General features: G+C 39.1%; 1 protein-coding gene across 1 annotated transcript in view; it reads right to left on the minus strand.

Annotated features, from left to right (window-relative positions):
- Positions 1 to 20,096, minus strand: part of PLCB1 (phospholipase C beta 1) — an 859,183-nt gene that overhangs the window by 81,317 nt on the left and 757,770 nt on the right. The window contains exons 28-31 of the mRNA XM_081559124.1: positions 19,513 to 19,589; positions 19,319 to 19,408; positions 18,850 to 18,907; positions 17,969 to 18,055 (exon numbers count right to left, since the gene is read on the minus strand). Of these exons, the coding sequence (XP_081415250.1) occupies positions 17,969 to 18,055; positions 18,850 to 18,907; positions 19,319 to 19,408; positions 19,513 to 19,589 (312 nt within the window). The remainder of the gene's footprint in view (positions 1 to 17,968; positions 18,056 to 18,849; positions 18,908 to 19,318; positions 19,409 to 19,512; positions 19,590 to 20,096) is intronic.

The raw sequence follows: 20,096 nt of genomic DNA on the forward strand, positions 1-20,096 counted from the left end.
CCATGGACTGTAGCCTACCAGGCTCCTCCATCCACGGAATTTTCCAGGCAAGAGTACTGGAGTGGGCTGCCATTTCCTTCTCCAGGGGATCTTCCCAACCCAGGGATCGAACCCAGATCTCTCGCATTACAGGCAGATGCTTTACCGTCTGAGCTAACGGAGATCATAAAAAGTCACGCAGTTGCAGACAACTTGCAGACACAAGTGACTGCAGTCACAACTTGCAGACAATCTCTTTGCTGCCACAGTTAAAGATCTCCAAAAAGACACGGAATAACCCTTGGGAATCTCTTTGGGTATTTAGTCTACCTCTCAGAAACTTTTCTTTCTTGCTTAAATCTTTCATAATTTAGCCCAAAGCAGCTCTCCTCACTCTAACTCCAGGGCAAAAGGAAAACAGGGCTCTCTGTCACATGCTCTGGAAAAACCCCTTTCTGTGCTTTCACTCAGACATAAGTATTGGACTGACCAAAAAGTTCATTTGGGAACTTTCTGGCCAACCCAAATAATCTAAAAGGAGATATTGCTCTTCTAAGATGTTGCTTTGGATTTCCTAGTAATCTCAGGGTAAATTCTAGGACTGATTAGAAATATTATTTGAATGAAAAACTGAAAGCCATAAAAATAATTCTTTAACAAATACAAATAGACCACAGAGCAGAGCCCTATCTGGACCCCAAATCCTTTCTCATAATCCAGGATGTGACTTTCCAAGTGGGAGAAGTAGGTAAGTTAACAAAGATGCTCTTCTAGAGCTGAGGAAAGAGAAGGGTTTAAGAGAGAGTGTGAAGAGATGAGAAGAAAGGTATTCTCAAGGGAAGCAATCACCCTCGGTCTCTGGTTGGTCTCAGCATCAACACACATAAGCTGGGTGACTGTGAGTGGAGACATGGGGAGGAGGAGGAAAGACAAGATTGGGAGGAGGTGAGGATGTCTGACCTCAATCTCAGTGCTTTAAGGAGCTGGGTGGGGGGTGTTCAGCAAGCATGGATCCTTTGAACGCACTCATGCAAGCCCCACCATGTCTGATTCCCTCCCGTAACCCCCCCTACCATTCTCACTGGATGCATCAGACACAGAAAACAGCTACCCATACCTCAAGGACAGGTTTCCTAGAGATGAGGCCTGTTTTCACTGGGCTGGAAGTTTTCTAACATCTAATCCTGGGAGAGGTTCTTCTCCAAGACATTTGTTAATAACAAGTGACTTTGAGAAACTTAATGTCCTGCCAGTTCCTCTTGCTGTTGTGACCAGTTTGGGGACTAAACCCCTGGCAACATTTGGTAGTGATCTTGTAGAGGCTGGGGTGTGCCACCAGCAAACAAAACAGGCTTTGTGACATGTGACTGGTGTCTGGCCCTTCTAAACACCCAGACACCTGCTTCCTGCAGCAGAGAGGCTGGGGTCTCTCCATTTTACAGATGAGTATACTGAGGCACAGATGGTGTGTCTTTATTGCTTGCCTGTCCATGAGATGTTAGAAAGTGATATCACACCCCGACATCTAGATCACAAAATCATAGTTTCTGATATTCATTGGGGAGGCTGAAAGATTCAAAACATGGGGTCTCCAAGACTTAACACTTCTTGTATGACTTTAATAAAGTAATTAAACTTTCCAAACTTTACTCAACTGTGTAATGGCAAGAATAAGATGACACATGTGATAGACTCAACTGTGTAATGGCAAGAATAAGATGACACATGTGATAGACTTTGAAGGTGTTGGCAACATAGTAAGTGCTCAGTAAATGCTGGTTGTTCATGTTTTCATTATTTAAGTGTCAGGAAAAAATGTTAATGTGCTTCTATGGCCTTGAATTGCTCTTTTTTTTTTTTAAAAAGAGTGTGTAAGAACTGTGGTTTTTGTACTCCCTATTAAAATAGGCATAAAGCAGGCACTTAATATTTGATGCAAATTTATGGTTTTCCAAAGGTTTATCATTGTCATTTTTAGAAATTGGACATTTTATTTACTTATTTATTTTTTGTTTTTATTATTATTATTTAAATTGATCATTCTATAACTCTACCTAAAGGTTAATGCATACATACAATGAGAAAACATCCTTTTTTGTTTTTAATCTTGCTCTATAGTGATTTATATTTACTATAAAATAGTTAACAGAGTTAAAAAAAATGATTAACCTGATCAGCTTCACCTATTAGTCTTTAGTTGGTAACAAGAAATATATTTTTTATCCCTGAAGGTTTGCATTCACAAATTAAAAAATGTGAAATTTCAAGTGTTTATATGACAAATATTCTTGGGATCAATTTCATAGCAAAAAACTCATTCCTTTCCAGCAAATGTGTGATAGTTTCAGGTACTATTACTTTTCATTATTCATTTTGTTTTTAACTTTAGTCTATCAATGGAGATACATTTAAGGTGAAGAAGGAATATTTAGGGATATAGTAAACTTGGTCCTGAGAGACTTAGCTAGGTTGATAAGAAGTCCAAGGAGAAAGGGGTCTGGGGCTCTCAAGGAAGAGAAAAGGACAAACTTTTTTTCTACATTCATGCACCTTAGTCACATATGACATTTTTTTTTTCTTTAAGTGAAAAGAAAGTGAAGTCGCTCAGTTGTGTCACACTCTTTGCGACCCCATGGACTGTAGACTACTAAGCTCCTCCGTCCATGGGATTCTCCAGGCAAGAATACCGGAGTGGGTTCCCATTTCTTTGTCCAGGGGATCTTCCCGACCCAGGGATTGAACCCGGGTCTCCCACATTGCAGGCTAATGATTACACAACAAAACAACTCATCTTGCTCAAGGGTATGTTTTTCCCTAAACTCTGTACCAAAGATTATATAACAACAATACATTCTGCTTGAGGACATGTTTCTCCTTCTTAAGAACCTTCTGACTAATCCTGTCATCTTAAAATGTAAATTGTAGGAGTAGGTCTGGTAAGACCTTTACAAACTTGAGATATTCTTTTGATTTATTGTTAATAACCAATAGAAAAAGTATAGAACTCCCTTGCTAAGACTAGCGACAGGGCACTCTCCACCGCCCTCTGATGTCTGTGTCGGAAGCTTCCTCTGTCCTCTTTCACTGTAATAAAACTTCTGCCACACAAAAGCTCTGAGAGGTCAAGCCTGGTCCCTGATCCTAAAGTTAAATCTTCTTCGGAGAGCATGAATCTGATATCCTTCACTGTAAGCTATCAGTACAGAATATACTTTCCATATACTGCTATAAAAGAAGAAAATTTTGTTCTTTTTCAAATAGAAAAAGTGTAATTTTAAAAAATTTTAGCAATGAGATCTATTTTTCCATGGAAAGTGTGCAATTGGCTTATTTTTATGTTGCCTTTTTATATGTGGGAAGCTAAAGGGGTCAAACTAACTATGTGATTAGATAATTTTTTAATGTCCAGGTATTGTGGGAATCTCTCTCTCTTTTGAAAGTAATTATTGTTGCTAAGCAGGAAGCTCACTTACATTCTGAAGGGAAATCAAATTGTGAACCAGCCATTACAAGTCTGATGGAGCACAGTGACAAAAATGTAACCTTTAAGTCTCTATTGCATTTGTTTGGAAAGACAAAACCCAAGTCATGTGTCTGTGTTTCACTGTCATTCTGAGAGAATTCAATACTCTACCTGGGGTATTAAATGTTTCACAATAAACTCAAAAATACCAGGAACAGCAAGTGCAACAAAAAAGCAATCCAATGCTTATGATAAATGACTTTCAAGGCAGCCTAAACATTGATAACCCAATGAGGAAGACATCTTCAAGCTTTCCCTGACATCTTCCTGGGGAAATCTATTCACCCCTCCTCCACTCCATCTTCCAATGTGAGCTTTATCACAAGGTCACTACAGGGACAAGATTGTCACTGCTGGGAGGACATGGACAGAATTCACAGCCATGCTGTGGTTTGACTCTCAAATAACATTCTCTGCCTCTCTTTCTAGTGTCACAGTCAGTCAGTTCAGTTGCTGAGTCATGTCTGACTCTTTTGCAACCCCATGGACTGCAGCAACCAGGCCTCCCTGTCCATCACCAGCTCCCAGAGTTTACTCAAACTCATGTCCATCGAGTCGGTGATGCCATCCAGCCATCTCATCCTGTCGTCCCCTTCTCCTCCTACCCCCAATCCTTCCCAGCATCAGAGTCTTTTCCAATGAGTCAACTCTTCGTATGAGGTGGCCAAAGTATTGGAGTTTCAGCTTCAATATCGGTCATTCCAATGAACACCTAGGACTGATCTCCTTTAGGATGGACTGGTTGCAGTCCAAGGGACTCTCAACAGTCTTCTCCAACACCACAGTTCAAAAGCATCAATTCTTCGGCCCTCAGCTTTCTTCACCGTCCAACTCTCACATCCATACATGACCACTGGAAAAATCATAGCCTTGACTAGACGGACCTTTGTTGGCAAAGTAATGTCTCTGCTTTTTAATATGCTGTCTAGGTTCGTCATAGCTTTCCTTCCAAGGAGTAAGTGTCTTTTAATTTCATGGCTGCAATCACCATCTGCAGTGATTTTGGAGCCCCAAAAAATAAAGTCTGCCACTGTTTTTCCATCTATTTGCCATGAACTTATGGGACCGGATGCCATGATCTTTGTTTTCTGAAAGTTGAGCTTTAAGCCAACTTTTTCACTCTCCTCTTTCACTTTCATCAAGAGGCTCTTTAGTTCTTCTTCACTTTTTGCCATAAGGGTGGTGTCATCTGCGTATCTGAAGTTATTGATATTTACACAGTCATAGTCAATAGTACAAAATAAAAAGATATCAAAGGGTCAGACTCTTGATTCGGCCAAAAAATCAAAACACAATAAAACATCATGAAGGCAGCTTAAAGCTTTTCCTCCAGGTGCTTCAGCCAGGAGCATTAGATCCCTGCTATTCAAATGTGGTCCCTGGAGATGCAGCAGCCAGGATACCAATGGGAGTGAGTCAGAAATACAGATCTCAGATCCCATCCAGACCTCCTGAATCAGAATCTGCATTTTTTTAGGACCTCCAGGTAATTCATGATGCTCTGAGCTACAGCATCACTGTATGTGGCAATTGATATAGAGGATGACAAAAAAACTTATACCTCTTTCTCAGTAAAATAGCTGTTTCTCACTAATTCCTCAACATGTTTCTAAACTGCACTGCTTCACAGATCAACAAGTACTTGAAGACAAAACCATTATAAATCTCACTACAAATCTATTTTCAATGCATCAGAATAGAAGTTTGCTTTCTTTGTAATCATAACAAAGCCTCTTTTATCCCTGAAATGCACATCCATTGCAATGGCATAGTTCATTTTCCTATTAGCAAATAGATATCATTATGTATTTCCTCTAGCAAGTTAAAGTCCTCTTTAATTTTCAAGCTTCAGTTTGTTCCAACTAGAAGTCCCTGGCCCAAGCTCCCTATTTGTGAGATATTTACAAGAGTTCTTGATTCTAGAGAATCAGTAAATCCTGAGATATCCCCTTAACTCAAAGTACCATGCAGGGATACAACGACTTTTACTGGAGTTTTAAAAGGAGAGGTGTGATGAATTGAGTGGAGTGAGTCAAGAAGATTTCCTGAGAGTTAATTTAACGCCATTGGATTTTAAGGTCATAAGATTGGAAACCAGTGCTTTGAGAAGGAGGAATTTAAAACGTGTTTCAAAAGTGGAAATAATAGTGTGAGCGTAGGAAAGATCAAGGACAAAGGGGAAGCCAGTATTTCAAAGAGAAAAACAAAAAGATGACAGAAGACAGCAATATGGAAGAAGGGAATTTACGACAGAAGAGAGAACAGTGAGGAAGCAGGAAACACCCAAGAAAGACAGGTGAAGATGATAGACATCAATCACCCCGACCACAGCAGGAAAATGGTGAGAGTGTAGAGAGTGCAGAACAGAGGTGCAGGGCCATGCACAGTGCCTGTAACCCGGACGGCCACACGCCCTCCTTCTCTTAAAAGTGCCCCCTCCCATCCTGTCCTACCTGGCCGGAAGGACACCGGTCTCACTGGTCATCACTTGAGAGCTTGAGGGTTGGGGGGAGTAAAGTTGGGGGAAACAGAGGGATCCTCATGGCAAGTTTCCGACAAGAATGAGGAGGAACCGTCCCCCTGTGTGGAAAAAAAGCGAGGCTGTCATTTTTTGTGACATTGAAACTGATTTCTGAGTCATCTGCTGTTTCAAATTCTCTGTCTGGGAGCTCTGTTGGAGTGCCTTCTAGAATGGAGATTTAAAACCTCCAGTGCCTTTATCTGCTTCAATACTTCTGTCACAGATGCAATGGAATTGGCAATGGAGTTTTCTTTGGTTCTTCCCTTCTTTTGTAGGAATTAGATATTAAATATGATCACAACTACTGCTTTTGAGAAATTCTCCACGAAAGCCCACTACTGAGAAAAGACTGCACTGAGTCACAGACAGTAGTTGAACAACACAGTCCAATGAGTCTTAGCTTAACAGCTGTACTTTTAGGGACTATACTTTCCTCTGGAAAAGATAGAACTATTTTTTAACACACAAAATTAGTTTTGTTACCTGCCAGCATAAGTTGAATTAAAAAATTATATATTGAGCACCAGCTGTGAGCCAGGCATTGTTCCTAGATGCCTAGAACTCAAGAGCATCAGTGAGTCAAATCCCTGCCATCATGGAGTTTACTTTCTAATGGGGAGAAACTCATACTGAGTAACACATTTAAGAAAGAAGTTGGTGACCTAAAGAGAGACCTAATAAATGCTATAAAAACCAGAAAGCGCAGCAGAATAAAGGAGAGAGGAGAGGCCAGGGATGGGAGAGTGGGCAGGCAGTGTAAACCTCAAGTGGTCATGGAAGGCCTCTTTGAAAAGACAGATTTGAGTCAAGACTTGAAAGACAGGAGACAGTTGCCCAAGCAGACATGTGAGAAATGAATATTCTTGGCAGAAAGAACCTGTGTAGTAGTCCAAAGTGAAATTGGCCTGGCTTGTTGGAGCCCAGCGATGAGCCCAGGATGGTCTGAGCAGAGAGGAGGTCAGTGAGGAGAAGTAGGGCTGCAGCTAAGTGGGGTCAGATCACGTCACACCTTGTTGACTCTGATTCTGAGAAATAAAGGGAGCCATGCAAGGATCTTGAAGAGTGGTCTGGTTTATGTTCCCAGAGGGTGACTCTGGCAGCTGTGCTGGGAACTGACTGTGACTGGGCACACACAGAAGCAGGAAGTCCCCTTAGGAAGTTATTAAGAAATCCTAGTGAGAGATGGCAGTGACTTTGCACTGGATGGTTGATGTGCAGTTGGCAGCTTAATGATTATAAACACGTCCTAACTGCTTTTATAATATTTTTCAAGTCCTAGGGTTATTTTCATTCCATCAAAAACAGAGACTCCATAAAAATTTAAGACTTGAAACAGTTTATTATGTATTCCCCCAAACCTAGTGAAATCCTTTTCAACCAAAGCTAGAAGACAACATATTTATATGCTGTGACTACTATCTTAGATATGATTTTTCCATATATTAGCATAATTAGCTAGGTCAAAATCTGTTTTGATGCCCAAATGATTAAGCACACTAAGCTTCCCCCTAAGGGCATCAAATTGTATATGTGTGTGAGAAATGGCCATAAAGAGTACATAGCGGAAAATCCATCCAAACTTTCAGAAACATGATAAACTGTTTAACTATTCTATTGTAAAGTCAGAAAAAGTTAAAACCAATTCTATTGATAAAATTCTTTGAAATATAAAATATTATTTGTCTTGGTTTCAATTACAAAATCAAAGATCTTGTCAAATTCAAAGATTATTCTCAGCAAATGATTATAATAAATGCAGGAGGTGTGTCAATTGATTTTTGTTGTCAGGAAATGTATAAGCAGGACTCTAACTGGTAGGTAGATTTGTTACATTAATTTGGCCTTCAGATGTGGAAAATAGAGAGAGTGACTTTTGTTGTGAGAAATTGCTTTCCTATCTGAACGGAAACTTTCTTCAGCATGTGCCCTTTTGCACTAGCCTTTTCTCTAGTTTCCACATACTACTTCATCAAATATTTCAAAGCACTAACATATTTCCTTTTGGAACTTCTACAAGTAAATATTTCTCTTGGATTGAATTTGGCCATTCTCCCCTTGAAAATGTTGAAGGTCATAGAAAAAATCAGATATTGGTGTCCTGAGATCAATTAAATTTTACATTTAATAGTGCGTTTGATTATCTTTACTATGCTGGTTATATCAGAGCAGGGCTTTAAAAACAAACTGGAGCTAAATTAGGAACAAAACATCTAATGACTGTTGGCAAAATTCATATAAATCATGCACAGTGATAGACACACAGTGTAGAAATAAAAGTAAATCCAAAAGGTTTTGTGGGCCATCCATGTTTTTGGACTTCTGGTTTATGGCAGGTGGGTAAATGAAAGTCAGTGGGGTTGAAGTCCATCTCATCCTGTTCCTGATGCTAAACTCAGTGCCTGTTGGGAAGACTCAACCCCACCAATATAAATGTTATCTATTCTAGCAGGTGTTGAGTGTTGTCTTTGGATCCATTTTCCTCCGTCCATTACACCCATCACCACACTCCCACACATTTTCTCATACTTAGGAAAGGAAAATAAGGACAAAGGAAGGGAAAAGAAAGTTAATAGGGTGGAGGAAAAGGGGAGTAATCAATGGTGCCCAGGAGAATCTCAGTTCCAAATCTGTTTAAATCTCAAAGTCAGTCGTCTTGCAGGGGCCAACAGATAACAGAGATGCATGCAGCAGCCTGAGGAATGCCCTGCAGGTCTGAGGAGCAGCTTCCTTTCAGTTCTAGAAATGTGTTTCCATGTTGGATCCCTGTAATCATATAATCCAATTTTTGAAGAGAGAAAAATTGAATAAGAAAAGTGCTGATTTAAAAATAACAGTGAGATGGTTTCATCCTGGCTTCAACCTGGCTAGGCTGGACATATGCCAAGGTTTCCTGTCTGTATGTTCCCAGTTAGAGTGTGTTGGAGGGCTGATTAGAAAGGCAACAGCCACTTTACAACACACATGTCTTGTTGCTGATCTGTTGACTTGTCTGGGGATGAAGCAGCAACTGGGCCTGTAACCACTTTCCCTCCTGCTTGGGTCTTGCTTTAGTTGTTCTGACTCCTAGGCTAGCTAGGTGTGTGTGTGCATGTGTGTATTCAACCCTGTGACAGAATTTCAGCTTCTGCAGGTTATCCTGGTGGCCAAGCCCCACTGTGGTCTTCTCTTCCAGACTTCCTGCCAGCCAGGGTCCAACATTAGATTGAGAGACGGCCTTGTGGAGACTGCACAGCCAGCCCCCACAATTTCATGAGCCAATCCCCTGTAACACATACACATAACCTCCTACTGGCTCTGCTTCTCTAGTTGAACCCCAACTGATACAGATGCTCACATGATGTCCAAACTGATGCTAAACCTGATGCATTTTAGAAACACTATGTGGGAAACTTCTATTTCTGGTAATGATTAAGTTATTTGGACCATTATTCTCATTGGAAAACAACCAGAAAAGCTGAATTTGATATTAAAACTATATTCTTTAAAGAAACTAAGGATCACAAAAATTTAAGGAATGATCGGGCCCAAACTCCAAGGGATGTCAAACCTACACAGGTAATTAGCAGGAAACTTGCTTTTTTCCTAAAGGGCTTTTGCTAATGTTGGAAATTTTGAGTTCATCTTTTGATAGCCTTATAGGATAAGGACAAAATACAAAGAAAGCCTATGGCTTGCAGGAATGAGGAATCTCACAGGAAACCTTTCCTACAATCAGCCAGACACACAAATCATAGATTTGAAAATAAACCAAACAGAATTTCTAGAATTAAATAAAATACAAAAGCTATAATTAATGGAGTGGATGAGTGAAACAGCAGCATAAACAAAGAATTAGGGAATTAGAAAAAGGACTAGGGATAAAATTTTATACCCAGAGAGACAAAGGATGGAAAATACTACAAAGAGTTAAAAAAAGGAGATGGAATAAGAAGGTCCATTTTATCTTATATGTAAATAATGTGATGGAAGGAATTTTTTAGAATATGTATTAGAAATCATTTTACTGACATAATAGCCGAGCTTTTACAGGACTAGTGAAAGCTACCCATCCAGTCACCTCAAATGCTTATATAGATACATTAAAGGAATGCGTGGATCACAATAAACTGTGGAAAATTCTTCAAGAGATGGGAATACCATACCACCTGACCTGCCTCTTGAGAGACCTGTATGCAGGTCAGGAAGCAACAGTTAGAACTGGACATGGAACAACAGACTGGTTCCAAATAGGAAAAGGATTACGTCAAGGCTGTATATTGTCACCCTGCTTATTTAACTTCTTTGCAGAGTACATCATGAGAAACACTGGGCTGGATGAAGCACAAGCTGGAATCAAGATTGCCAGGAGAAATATCAATAACCTCAGATATGCAGATGACACCACCCTTATGGCAGAAAGTGAAGAACTAAAGAGCCTCTTGATGAAAGAGAGGAGAGTGAAAAAGTTGGCTTAAAGCTCAACATTAGGAAAACTAAGATCGTGGCATCTGGTCCCATCACTTCACGGGAAATAGATGGGGAAGCAGTGGAAACAGTGTCAGACTTAATTTTGGGGGGTTCCAAAATCACTGCAGATGGTGTTTGCAGCCTTGAAATTAAAAGACGCTTATTCCTTGGAAGGAAAGTTATGACCAACCTAGATAGCATATTAAAAAGCAGAGACATTACTTTGCCAACGAAGATCTGTCTAGTCAAGGCTATGGTTTTTCCAGTAGTCACGTATGCATGTGAGAGTTGGACTATAAAGAAAGCTGAGCACCGAAGAATTGATGCTTTTAAACTGTGGTGTTGGAGAAGACTCTTGAGAGTCCCTTGGACTGCAAGGAGATCCAACCAGTCCATCCTAAAGGAAGTTAGTCCTGGGTGTTCATTGGAAGGACTGATGTTGAAGCTGAAACTCCAATACTTTGGCCACCTCATGTGAAGAGTTGACTCATTGGGAAAGACTCTGATGCTGGGAAGGATTGGGGGCAAGAGGAGAAGGGGACGACAGAGGATGAGATGGCTGGATGGCATCACCGACTCAATGGACATGAGTTTGGGTAGGTTCCGGGAGTTGGTGATGGACAGGGAGGCCTGGCATGCTGCGATTCATGGAGTTGCAAAGAGTCAGACACGACTGAGCAACTGAACCGAACCGAACTGAAAGGAATGTGCATAAAATATAAAGAAAATTACATAAAACATGAAAAATATCTAAATGCATGCAAAGGAGGAAAAATACAGGTTATCAGCAAAAGAATTACACTAAAATTTATAGTTAACTTCTCAGTAACAGGAGCAACTGGAGGACTCTTATTTTCAATTTGGTAAAAGAAAATAACTGCCAACTTAAAGTTTTATACCCAGTGAAAATTATATACCCAGTGAAAATTCCAGAATGAAGGTAAAATAAAGACACTTACACACAGAAATGAAAACAAACAAACAAACAAAAAAACCAAGGAGTTTACCATGAGTAGACGTTATGAAAGGAACTTCTAAAGGATATAGCAGATAATGATCCCAAATGGATGATCTGAGACACAAGTATCTGGCTAAGAAGTTTGTGAATATAAAGATAAATCTAAATGAATGCTGCCTATATAACACAAAATAATAATGTCTTGTGGTTTAGAAATCTATAGAATTAAATTTCAAAAATAAATCAAGAAGAAACGAATGGAGTTTAAAAAACTGTTTTAATGTTTGAATATTACCCAAAGGAAGTAAAGCATGATTCAGCTTTACTTTAAAGAAAATAATGAATAACTATATATATTTTTAAAAAGCAATTCTTCACATTGATAAAAATGAAAAGGAAATTTCTTCCACACAGAAAAATCAAAAAACCAAACCACTGGATGGATCATCTAGCACTTGACAAAAAGTAAAACTGGTAAGCAGCCAGTTTGCACTCTTTGGTCTGGCTTTTATGAGAGGGACCAATGAACGCTGGCAGAGAGAATGCACATTTCTCCAGAGGATCAGAGAAGGCACAAATGAATCATGGAATATAGAAGCATCTACTTTAGTCCCTAAATTGGTCTCTCTCTGAACACTGGGAAGGCAGACTGAAATAACTGTGTGTAGGATTCTACCTCAGGGCCCAGTGGTGGGTCTGACAAGACTAACTTCACCCAGAGGGATGAGTCACTCACCCTGTTACAAAGATGTCAGAGGAGAAATGAGGAAAATCAGTCTATATTCCCCTAGTGAAGGGGGAAAACAAAACAAAACAAACAACAGTAGCTACATGATGAAATGTTCTTTGGGTAGAAATTAAAATGCCCTAAAGCTTCCTGGAATTCTCTCTTGCTGATGAACTAAATTAAAACAGAAAACCTGTGTTCTAAGAAGCATCAAAGACAAATTAAGTGTCAGAGCAAAAGCAAATCACACATTTATTGACTTTTATGAGGTTATGGAGATGGTTCATTAAAAAGTCCCCTGAAAAGATGATTCTTCTCATAATGATAGCCCATAGCTGCAAAATGATCAATAGACATTGGAAGAATCACAGCAGATTCAGGGCAACTCCTGATTAATGATGCCTCAACATGTTAAACTAAATCTCTTTGAAGTGTTCAAGAAAAAGGCAGACGTCTTTTTTGGAATGAATCAATTCTGAGTCACACACAGCCACAAAAGGCGTTATTTCTTTGCACTGGCAGTTGGGTCTTTGAGTTGTTTCTAACACTGTTTGTACACATAAGCCCTTTCCTGCTGACTCTGGCAAACCCAAGTATGGAAATCCCAAGGAAACCAATTATGTCACCAAGTTGAAAGACTGGTTAGGGTTTATTGAATTCATCTTAAGAATTCTGAAGGTATAGATTTCAAAAAGAGACACTTTGAATAAATCTGAAAACAGCAGACATTCAAAGACTGAATCAAATACCTGGCTGCAAATAAACATGCAGTTGAGCATTTCTCCAGAATTTAGAACTCTATTGAAAAGGAGCTGAGTATTCTCTCCTAAGAACTTAATAAATTTCCGTGGGATTTATGTACAGGAATGTACAATGTAATGTTATTCCCAATTGAGGGCCAAAATGTTTATCTATTGTATAAGTTCCCTCTAGGGATCATCTACTTCCAATTTCCTCAGCTCCCTAAAAAATTACATACAAAAGAAACAGACTTATTGACTCTCCTTTCAAATGTGAAAAATGGATTCTACACATAAGCTTTCACACTAGGCAGGGGCAGGGGGAGTTTGCTAAATTTGGTCCCCTACCAAATACATATCAGCAGGATGAAAGTTCTTGCCCATGAGGGGAAATGAAATGGATTTTTAACCTGGTTTTGACTGAGACACCTTATTCTGTTCTGTTGGGCAATGGTAAAAATGTTTGGAACTTGAGTTGATCCTTCGAGATTGTAAGTACATGGTTGAATAAAAGGCTATATTTTCAATTAATTTACTTACATCTGTTAACTAGCTCTAAATCTAGCCAGAATTCCTAGCCTCTGAGGAATGGTTGTCTTTGAGCAACTGGATTTTCAAATTTCTTTGGTTAAAAAAATATTTAATACTTGTTCAGTTCAGTTCAGTTCAGTCGCTCAGTCGTGTCTGACTCTTTGCGACCCCATGAACCGCAGCACGCCAGGCCTCCCTGTCCATCACCGACTCCCAGAACCTACCCAAACCCATGTCCATCAAGTTGGTGATGCCATCCAGCCATCTCAGCCTCTGTCGTCCCCTTCTCCTCCTGCCCCCAATCCTTCCTAGCATCAGGGTCTTTTACAATGAGTCAATGTTAGTTCACTTTTAAAGGAACTGTTTGGTTACCAAACACTTGGAAAATCATACAGATTGTGATTGTGGTTCAGGAAAACTGCAAATAGTGACACTAGGGGAAAAATAGGAATGGCAAAAGAGCATCTTCCTTGTTTAGGTGGAGGTTAAGAACAGAAAGTACATGAGCACAATCATGAGAATAAGTGGATGAAGAGGAAGAAAATGATTATAATCAACAGTATGGCAAAAGACACTAATGAATGGGAAGAAATATGATGCCATGTAGTGTATGCTTTTGCTGTAAGTGAGATATTGGCTTTTTTTGGTTTCTAATTAAAAATTGCTTATCCCACCTGAAAAAAAACACTTAAAGGAGGAACTTTATTCTCTCCGGCAACTTCTGGCAAAGTTTGTTATCCTTCCTCTTCATAAAATTCAATTCAGTTCAGTTCAGTCGCTCAGTTGTGTCCGACTCTTTGTGACCCCATGGACTGCAGCACGCCAGGCTTCCCTGGCCATCACCAACTCCTGAAGCTTGCTCAAACTCATGTTCATCAAGTTGGATTCATAAAATTGCAGCTATCTTAATATTACCTACTACATTGTCAACTCAATTTCCTTGTCCAACATTGAGTGATGAAACAGTTTATAAATTTCTACATGTCATAAAATTACCCTGTCTTCTCATCTTTCTGACTGAATGGAACTCACTCAATTAACGTTTCTCTTAGACACTGTTAGTCAGTTTCATTTCCTTGAGTTGCCCCTCTTTCTATTTTGTTTCTGCTTTTGTTAGTTTCCCTCATATCTATGTCAGATTTTAAAGGCCATTCCAATACTGGATGTGAAGAGGGATTATTTCAAAGCCAGTGCTATTCTATTTTTGGTCCACATCCAGTAGTTACACGAGCAAGGAGGGCTGCTCTTCTGGCCTGGCCTTTCCCTTGCTCAGTTTGCCATCCTGTGTTTTGGTCCACCATTTGACAGGCACTTGATCTTATTGTTTTATTCCACTGTTTATTAGTGCTCCTTCTGGTCATGGTCATTTCCCTTTATCAGTCACTGTGTCCTACAATATTAACTAACAATCATGGTTTCTTATTACAGTATGGTTCCAAAGCACATGTCATGGTTCCAAAGCACAAAATTTTTAGGCCCTGAAGAACACTTCTCAATAAATGCTTTAGTTTGACATAGAACCAATGATCTTCGAGGGCAACCTTCAAATCCAGACACAATAGGATGATCATTAAGAGCAACCTCATGGGTGAAAAGCAAAGAGAAACCATTATGGTACCTATTTGCAATAAAAAATAAAGGCAACAGAATGACTAAATAGTCATAAGCACTTCAGATCTCTTTCTAAGGGGCCAACAAAGAAATGGAAACTTGCTGTACATGTGGTAGGGCACACACAGTTAATTACCTACCCAATTGGTGTCTCTCCTCTTGACAAGAAAACATCAGTTTTGTTCAGGAGCCTGGTGAGTGTGGAACTGAGGAGAAAGTGAACTTCCTCTCCCCTTCTGGGTAAGTCCTAATTACTTTAAGCCAATCATGAAAATTATACTCTCCTGCTTATAATTAGTTTAGGAATGGGCATATGACACAGGTCTAGCCAATGAGGGGAGGCCTATTGAGGGGATTTAGGAAGTTTTCCTCAAACCTATAATCAGTTACAAGATGAAGACTACTGCCTTTGAATAATTTTATGTAAGGTTGTAATGCATGGAGCTATGGCAGCTATCTTGTAACTGTGGGTTTGCAGCCTGGGGATGAAAGGCAACAATATAAGATAACACAGTGAAAATTCTGAAAATACTCTGATTCTTGATGAGGTTATTCAACCACTAAATTAACTATTCTTGAACTTTTACTACCTTTGAACTACCAGTAATGTGATTTACTAAACATTATTGCTTAATTCAGTTTTAATTGGGTTTTCTATAAAGTTGCTGCTGTATGCACACTGACTGATATATTACCCAACAGTTATTTGGTCTAATGTTTGGTTATATTAATGAAGACATTTACTTCTGAAGTTGATTTCAATCATGGTGAACCAGAGCAGTAACATAAAACCTTTGTAGGGTTATTTATACTGAGATTTATGTAACTTAAACACATTTGTGATTGCATTTTATTTATGAGTAAAGTGGGCTTCTGAAGTGGTACTGGTGGTAAAGAATTTGCCTGTCCATGCAGGAGGCACAAGAGACATGGATTTGATCCCTGGATCAGAGAGATCCCCTAGAGTATGAAATGGAAACCCACTCCAGTATTCTTGCCTGGAAAATTCCATGGGCAGAGGTGTACAAAGAGTTGGACATGACTGAGCACACACACACACACACACACACACACACTACAAGTAAAGTAGTTGACATTTTTGGAAAAAAATGAAAATGAAGCAAAACTGTGTGGGAATAACAATGTTTTCCAAGAGAGATTTTTTAGAAATATAAAAATTGGCTAGTGAAATATCAATCTTAAGCTAAGTATATCCTACCAGTGTAGAAAGCAATGACAAATTGGAATTCAGACAACATGGATTGAAAATGTATGTATTTGAATATATCACAGGGGACTCATTATTGTTAAGGCATTTCTGAAATTTCAGCTGAACTTTGATCTCTTGTTCCAAACACTTGCAGTTCATGGGGTTGCAAGGAGTCGGACACACCTTAGCAATGAACAAAAACATAATTTAAATATTCTTAGCCACCGTCTCAAGTTGATTATCCATTAGTAAGGTGGAATACATTTTAACATAATTTTAGACATTGCAATGCTCTCTGTCTAGGATTGATTTTATTTTTTAAATGCTCAAATGTTTGGAGCAAGAGATCCAGGTTTGACTGAAATTTCAGAAACACCTTAACAATAATGATTCCCCAGTGATATATTCAAATACATACATTTTCAATCCTTGTTGCCTGAAACATATATTAAATTGTGTATTTATATAAAAATATAAAAATTAACAGCATGCCGCAGTAATGATTAATTCTTGGATTTTCCTCACAGTTAGAGAATCTACATTCCCAAGCCAAAAAACTTTGAATTAGCAACATTAAATAAAAGTCCAACAAGTATGAAAGGGTAAGAGCAGAAACAACCACAAAAATGTATTAATATTTTAAATTAGCCACAAGAAACCTTTAAGAAGTAGATTGATGAATGGACTATACAACGAAACAAAAGTGACACTTGATCTTTGCAGGTACTTAATAGCAGAGCCTGTTAAAGTAGGTATTTTAAACTGTAGATGGAAGAACAGGAAAACTGAAAAGCACACTTTTAACAAACAGAACAATAGTCAATGACAAATCAAAATTAATGGAATGATCTAAAACTGAGGTTTTGGTAACCTGAGAGTATTTGATTTATATATATATATATATAGTTCATTTAAAGTTAATATTCATGAAATAATTTTCACCAAATAAACATAAGGTAATTTTAAAGTGGAGCCCCAATAAACTATTATTATGGGGAAAAAATGATTTTCTTTCTTTTTTTTTTGTTTTGGTTTATGAGAATATTTTGTTAGATTAAATACCAGGGTGATTTTGGTACAAGACATCCTCTGCTGGACAGAGCCTGACATTACAATATTACATCATCTGTTTAGAGCTAAAGAAGCTTAGCTAACTTCTCTTTTCTTTCCTGGAAGGGAGGTAAAGGCTGAGGGGGTGGAGGGGGAAGGTGTGCTTTAAAAATATCTATGCCTGAGCTACATCCCAGACTAACTAAAATCAAACTTCAGGATCTGAGTTCCATGTATTTGCAGTTTTTAAAGCTGAAAGAAATTGAAGTCGCTCAGTCGTGTCTGACTCTTTGCGACCTCATGGACTCTAGCCTACCAGGCTTCTCCGCCCATGGGATTTTCCAGGCAAGAGTACTGGAGTGGGGTGCCATTTCCTTCTCCAGGGGATCTTCCTGACCCAGGGATCAGACGCGGGTCTCCCACATTGTAGGCAGACACTTTACCCTCTGAGCTACATGCCCCCATTTGCAGTTTTTAAAGCTGACCAGTGATGATAAATGCTTACTGAATATTGCTGTCAAGATTTTTTTCCCTCATTGAGAAAGTTACATGACTTTCATATGCAAGAACTGGTCTGAGATTGTGTGAGAGGGATATGAACTAGGGAAGTTTTATTCTAATTAAATGGAAAGAAAATGAAGTTACTGTGTATTATTATTTGGTTCAGTTTACCTTGGGCTTTTCATCCAGGATCTGCTGGCGGATTTCTTTGTGTTTCTCTACGAGTTTTTCTTGCCGTTTACTTTGTGCCTCTTCTAACTGTAAGAAAGTTACAGAGAAAGTCATTTTCATCTAAACATTCAAGTGAATGTTTTCGGAAAAAAAAATTTTTTTTTTGGATCTATGGCGTGCATTTAACTATTTCACATCCTGGTCAAGAAATGTCGTTATAAGTATACGAGACATGTAACTGTTGAAGCTGGGTGATGGGTACACAGGCGTGGGAGTGATATGATCACTGGATTATACCATTCTCACAGTTTTGTTAATGTCTGAAAATGTCCATAATACCAGTTAAAATTAATTAAAAACCTTTAGAAGTTGTCATCTACTGTTGGTGACAACTAAAGTTTCTTCGGGGCTTTCCTGCTGGTTCAGTGGTAAAGAATCTGCCTGCCAATGCAGGAGATGTGGGTCTGATCCCTGATATGGGAAGATGCCCTGGAGAAGGAAATGGCAACCTATTGCAGTATCTTTGCATGGGAAATCCCATGGACAGAAGAGCCTGGTGGGTTACAGCTTGTGGGGTCGCAAAAGAGTCGGACATGACTTAGCAACTTAACAACAGCAGCAACAAAATGTTCTTTTCAGGGAGGTCCCCTTGACATCATGTTTCTAGGTTCCTGACTCTAGAAAAGATTCTTGACTTATACAGAGGTTTGCAATTAAACTTGCAGAAACACTGATTACAGACTGGCTGCTCTGGGAAGTTGCACGGCTGGGGGCTGGTGATAAAGAATTACCGTGAAGCATGGCATTTCCCTGCAGAGACTCACACAGTACTCATCAAACATGGTTTGCAAAAGAGAGAGGGATTCATGAACATGACATACCCTCTTGATGTACTGTACCACCTCCTGGATGTACGACCGGATCATCTCTGTCTTCTCCCTGAAAGTAAATGACAAAGAAATCATTATATGAACTCATTCATCATCAACAAACATGAGAACCGAAAGCTTCCAGGTGAAAGTTTACAGAACTCTCAACTTTCTTCTTACTGCTGCAAGGAAGATACAATTTGTCAGCTCTGACAAAGATCAGGTTCCATCCAAGACACAAGCTCTGTTTTCACTAAACGGCAGGAAGGCTGTCTGACAATATCAGAAGAGAAGATAGAGCCTTTTCCTTAGGGCCTATGGGCATCTCAGTGCTTCACTGAGAACCCTTACAAAGTGGTCTTTGGAAAGATTAATTTGAGGAGAAATTTCGCAGATAGGTCTTTGTACGGTTGAGCGGCTGTTATTCTGTATAGGACAATCCCGGGGTAAAAGGTGGGAGAAGAAGGTTCTTTCTACTTACTCCTCCATCTGGCTTTTGTCTTTGGATTTAGCTTCTGTTATCTTCTCCTGCCTCTTTTTATCCATTTTCTTCTTTAATTCCTTCTTCTCTCTGAAGGCAAAATGGAAGCAAAAGGGAAAAATGGTCAATCCAATAGCAATTTGTACTTAATATATTTACATGTACAAATCCATTGTAAGAGAATGGAGGCTTACTTCTCACAAATTTCTTTGAGCTTCTTTAACTGATTATTCTGACATTCTTCAGCAACATCGGTCAATTTTTGAATAAGCTGGGGGAAAAAAAAAATGCCAGGTGGCTATTTTACATGATCACAAGCAAAGCACCCTTTCTCTCCCCCACCCCACATCAAACAGTATCTGAGGTTAGAAAAATCTGTGATTGATGTTTGTGTGCTATATGTTCTAAGTCGCTTCAGTCATTTCTGACTCTTCAAGACCCTATGGAAAGTAGCTCACCAAGCTATTCTGCTCATGGGATTCTCCAGGCAAGAACACAAGTGGGTTGCCATTTCCTTCTCCAGGTTAGCAATAGTAAAGTCGTCAGACATTTTACAATACATAGGTAATAAGGACATAATTTTAGATCATACATTATCTAGGTTTTAATACATAATTCCTACTATATCTTTCTAATTAAACAGGATTTCTTAGATTATTGGGCTTGCTTTTGCCAAGTGCAATGATAGCTAACAGTGTGGACCCAGGTACCAATTTCCACTCTATGACTTACTAAAACTATGATTTTGGTCATAGAGCCTACATTTCCTGAACCTACA

The sequence above is a fragment of the Giraffa tippelskirchi genome, chromosome 13, assembly GCF_054371585.1.
Source record: "Giraffa tippelskirchi isolate mGirTip1 chromosome 13, T2T-mGirTip1v1.2.pri, whole genome shotgun sequence".
Taxonomy (NCBI): domain Eukaryota; kingdom Metazoa; phylum Chordata; class Mammalia; order Artiodactyla; family Giraffidae; genus Giraffa; species Giraffa tippelskirchi.